Raw genomic sequence first — 5,000 nt, forward strand, 5'->3', positions numbered from 1 at the left:
AGCCAGGTTTTTGGTTTACCTTCCTCTAGAACAAGTTCCAGGGCCTTATCTTCGATCTCATCACCAAACAAGCCTTCGACATCGTCATCATGATCCTGATCTGCCTGAACATGGTGACGATGATGGTGGAGACAGACGACCAAACAAAGGAGATGGACATCATCCTGTACTGGATCAACCTGGTCTTCATCGTGCTCTTTACTGGCGAGTGTGTGCTGAAGATGGTGTCTCTGCGCCACTACTTCTTCACCGTGGGCTGGAACGTGTTCGACTTCGTGGTCGTCATACTGTCCATTGTCGGTAAGAGCTGGGGAAAATGGATAAACTTTACAAAGTAATTTTGTAACGTATTTTATTCATGAGATTAATAATAATAGCTTTGCATTTTATCTTTAAAGGATAAGAGTATTCACATACCCCGGGAAGTACCCCAGAACTTCTGCATTTGTATACAAGAACTAAATTTACCATTTGCTGAGCACCGTGACTTTCAGACTATGTCCACCTGATTTCAAGATGGCTGCATGTTGCCAGAGTGTGTTTTGTTATTGTTTCTTACACACAAATATAAACTGGTTTAAAGATACATCCAGTGGATGCCAAATGTAAACTGGTTTAAAGATACATCCAGTGGATGCGAGGTGTAAACTGTTCAAAAGATATATTCAGTGGATGCCATTTTTAAACATATCTTTTCATTTTCAGGTATGTTCCTCTCAGAGGTGATTGAGAAGTACTTTGTCTCTCCCACCTTATTCCGAGTTATCCGATTGGCTAGGATCGGCCGTATTCTCCGCCTCATCAAGGGAGCCAAGGGCATCCGCACCCTCCTGTTCGCCTTAATGATGTCACTTCCTGCCCTTTTCAACATCGGGCTCCTCCTCTTTTTGGTGATGTTCATCTATGCCATCTTCGGCATGTCCAACTTCGCCTACGTGAAGCACGAGGCCGGAATCGATGACATGTTCAACTTCGAGACCTTCGGCAACTCCATGCTGTGCCTGTTCCAGATTACCACCTCTGCTGGCTGGGATGGTCTGCTGGCGCCCATCCTCAACAAACGCGAACCGGACTGCGACAGCGAGACGGAGCACCCGGGCAACTCGTACCGCGGTGACTGCGGGAACCCCTCGGTCGGCATCTTCTTCTTCGTGAGCTACATCATCATCTGCTTCCTGATCGTCGTCAACATGTACATCGCTGTCATCCTGGAGAACTTCAGCGTGGCCACGGAGGAGAGCGCCGAGCCGCTGAGCGAAGATGACTTTGAGATGTTCTACGAGGTGTGGGAGCGCTTCGACCCCAACGCCACGCAGTTCGTGGAGTACGACAAGCTGTCCGAATTCGCGGATGCCCTGGACCCACCGCTGCGCATCCCCAAGCCCAACAAAATCCAGCTTATCGCCATGGACCTGCCCATGGTCAGCGGTGACCGCATCCACTGCCTGGACATCCTGTTCGCCTTCACCCTCCGTGTGCTGGGCGAGGAGGGCGAGATGGACGCCCTACGCGGGCAGATGGAGGAACGCTTCATGGCTTCTAACCCATCCAAGGTATCGTACGAGCCCATCACCACCACGCTGCGCCGCAAGCAGGAGGAGATGTCGGCCGTGGTCATCCAGAGGGCCTTCCGTTGCTACCGCATCCGTGCCACCGTGAAGAAGGCCTCGGACATGTACCGGCAGCAGCTGCAGGGAGGCAGCGAGGCGCCGCCCGAGAAGGAGGTGCTTGTCATTGGCAAGTTCCACGAGAACTCGGCGTCGGACAAAACGGACATGACCCCGTCGTCGGCGTCGCCGCCGTCGTACAACAGCGTGGCCAAGTCGGAGAAGGACATGTACGAGAAGGAGCGACGCAAGAAGGAGGACTGCGCAAAAGACACGCGCGAGAGGAAGAAATGAAGGCCTGGGGAGGACGGAGACGGCGGACTCAAAGGGAGATGTCTCTGTTTTTTGATGAGACGCTGTTTACAGATGTGACGAAGAACTGGACTGGGGACTTCCTCACAAGGTTTTGGGACCTTTCGATTGAGCACTGGTGGGTGTGAGTTGCGCATGTGTGTGTGTGCGTGTGTGTGAGTGTGTGAGTGTGTGTGTATTGCTGTGTGCAGTGGCCTGGGAGGACTGTCTGTGCACACAGGGACGGACTGACGTTTCTGTGACGATGTTGAGGACATCGTCGGTGTCGGCACACAAACTCACACTCTTGCACACACACGCTTACACTACAGTGCGACTGTGACTGTTAAGAAGGACTCTGATACGAAACGGAAAGGTGCGTGGATGGAGTTTGTGGGTTTGTCTTTTCATTCTGTGTGTTGTAAAACAATCCTGAGGATTATAGGAAACCGTTACACAGTGATCAGTAGCTAGAACTGCCGCTACCACTGGTGTCCTTCTTATTGATTGGTGTATTATTATATACCTGCACATTTTTGTTACATTAGCTCATTTTTTTTAAACATTATGTTGAATTTTTTTACTGTTAAGTTTGATTTTTGAAATGTTCATCAAAGGGCAAGTCTGTCAATGAGGTCTGGTTAGTGAGGGAACCTCAGTAAAGGTAAATCTCTTCAGGAGGTTGCATATCGAACAAAAATAATTATAGGATGGAAGTCATGTCTACTGGTTCTCCCTGAAGCTCACACAACTTCCTCTTGGGCTGCCGTTGGCATAACAGTAACGTTTAACATAATCATAGCTAGAGATGTACTGCAGTGCTGCCTTATTTAACAAAACAGAAAAAGAGAAAAAAAACAGGAATGATTCTAGACTAGGCAAGTCAAGTCTGACTCGGCAATGTAAATGTCTCACTATGATGGTCAAGATTCCTCTAAAATGAGTTGCATTTCTCAGATCTTCAGGTGAAGGGTTGAACATGAGACCATATCGCATCCTTTTCCTGCTTAGTGCCACTCACAGAAATCCGAATGTCCGCTCCGTACACGAACCTGGCCCGAGTTCCCTAAAGATCAACATAGCTGCTAGAGAGAGAGCAAACTGTGCTCTCTCTCTCTCTCTCTCTCTCTCTCTGCCGCCTGCTGGTGGTCTCAGTGCTTTTGGGAAATGGAAGCTAGCTTCACGACAGTAATGTAAATGTCCTGAATGTCTCTTTGCCAGAAAGCCAGATTGTCTCTCTTCTAAACATCTTATTCTCTTAGTTATATTGGATCAAAAAAAAAGGCGATTTCTTCCAAAACAAACCTTCTGCGCAGGTAAGCAGCTAAAGAACAATGACCTGTCTAACGTTTGGAGCTCAAACATCTGTGGTCCAAATCACAGAGCCAGCGTCGGTTCAGGCCAATGTCATGGTTATGATATCATCTCTCCTGTTGAATTCATGAACCGGTGGTGATTCTATATGTACATACTGGCGATCTGTGTCCCACCTCTGTGCTAAACACTGTAGAAGAGCAGTTTTACATGCCATTTAAAACTGCCATTTGGATGCATACTATCTGTGTGTGTGTGTGTGTGTGTGTGTGTGTGTGTGTGTGTGTGTGTGTGTGTGTGTGTGTGTGTGTGTGTCAGTCAGCGCATGCACATGCACACATGTGCAGACTGTGTACATGCAAGAGACAGACGAAGATATATAGTATATACGTGTGAGACAGACAGCTAGTATATGTCACTGTACTGGGACCAGCATCCACTTTACTCCCATCCTCTCTTTCAATGTTTATATTGTACATAGTAGTTTGAAGCTCACGTTTTCTTTTTTTATGAATTAATTAATTTTGTTTACATTTTTTTTTGCACAGTGCTACAGTATGTGTGAGGGTCAGGTCCTGGTTTTAAATGTAAATATGAATTTATGAAGCAATCAGTGGTCGTCATTTCATTCGTAGTGTTGTAGTAAACTGCATGCACTATACTAAATAACTACATGGTGACATTATTTTAAAAAGCCAAAAGAATAAAGATCATATTTTTTGTACCAAAGTATACTTAATTTCCTCATCATTAACTGTCACACAATATTCTATCACAAATCCCCAAAATGTACCAGAAATTTCTATCTCTATCTCTGAAAAATGCATACCACATTTTTGTTACATTGAAATGTTTTTGAGTTGAAATGTGTGACCTTATTTTTCTTTAGAATGTGCAAAATGACTTCTTTTTTTTTTCTCATTTTAATCAAAGCAAAGAGGTTTCAGACGTACACTGTAGTTTTCCAAAATAAAGCATATTTTGGGAAGCCCAAATCTTTGAAAGTGTAAGAAATGTGTTGTTGTTTTTTTTAAAACAAACAAACAAAAAAACAAGAATCTGAGTGACAGATATAAAGGAGGCAGCTGCAAAAAGTTCAGGCTTTAGAAAAGATGACCTGCTGGATTACAGTGTACCAGAAAACAAGAACCCCAAATTGACAAGAAACAAGAAATGACACATCCACTCAAGTTCAGCTGCACAAGTTCAGCTCTAATCGGAAGTGACCCTGCTGGAGATGCTGTCCCCTTGTTGCCTAGCAACATGACATCACCGCGTATTCTGGGTGTTTTAACAGGCTTCCCCCGTTCAACACCCCCCTCTCCCCCCTCCGCTCCCACTCGGCCTGTTCTGTTTTCATGTTTACTTTCTGGCACATTAGTCCTGTGGGTCCCTGAATAGAAGCACTGGGTTCTTTATCGCTCCAGTTTTTAGCATCAGCTCTGGTGACTGAGACAAGTGTGCGTTTGCGTTTGGCTGTGTATGTGCGCGAGCTCGTTTGCGCGCGTGCGCGCGCGCACACACACACACACACCCACACACGCACACACACAGACGGGGGGGGGGGGGGGGTATGTGGGTGTATTTGTTTGCCAAAGGAAGAAAGGCTACGTGGACTAGTAAATGACAGGCACAGAAAATTGCACGTCACATTGCACGTCACACCGTGGTCACGCACGCCCTCCAGTGGACACAGACACGCGCGTTGGGGGGGGACGGAATACATCGCGTCCCACCAGAGGGCGCCATCTCTCAGTTTAGTGCATTCAGTTTAGTGCATCCTGGGAT

At 46.6% G+C, this 5,000-nt stretch overlaps 1 protein-coding gene across 4 annotated transcripts in view; it reads left to right on the forward strand.

The window, feature by feature from the left end:
* LOC145656072 (sodium channel protein type 2 subunit alpha-like) overlaps nucleotides 1-3,534 on the forward strand; it is an 8,496-nt gene extending 4,962 nt beyond the window's left edge. For all 4 annotated transcript variants that reach the window (XM_081709486.1, XM_081709485.1, XM_081709487.1 and 1 more), the window contains 2 exons: nucleotides 30-300; nucleotides 706-3,534. In XM_081709486.1, the coding sequence (XP_081565612.1) occupies nucleotides 30-300; nucleotides 706-1,901 (1,467 nt within the window). In that variant the 3' untranslated portion in view covers nucleotides 1,902-3,534. The remainder of the gene's footprint in view (nucleotides 1-29; nucleotides 301-705) is intronic.
* Nucleotides 3,535-5,000: the final 1,466 nt, after the last annotated feature.

The sequence above is a fragment of the Electrophorus electricus genome, unplaced genomic scaffold (assembly GCF_041902795.1).
Source record: "Electrophorus electricus isolate QZ-2024a unplaced genomic scaffold, ASM4190279v1 Scaffold440, whole genome shotgun sequence".
Classification (NCBI taxonomy): domain Eukaryota; kingdom Metazoa; phylum Chordata; class Actinopteri; order Gymnotiformes; family Gymnotidae; genus Electrophorus; species Electrophorus electricus.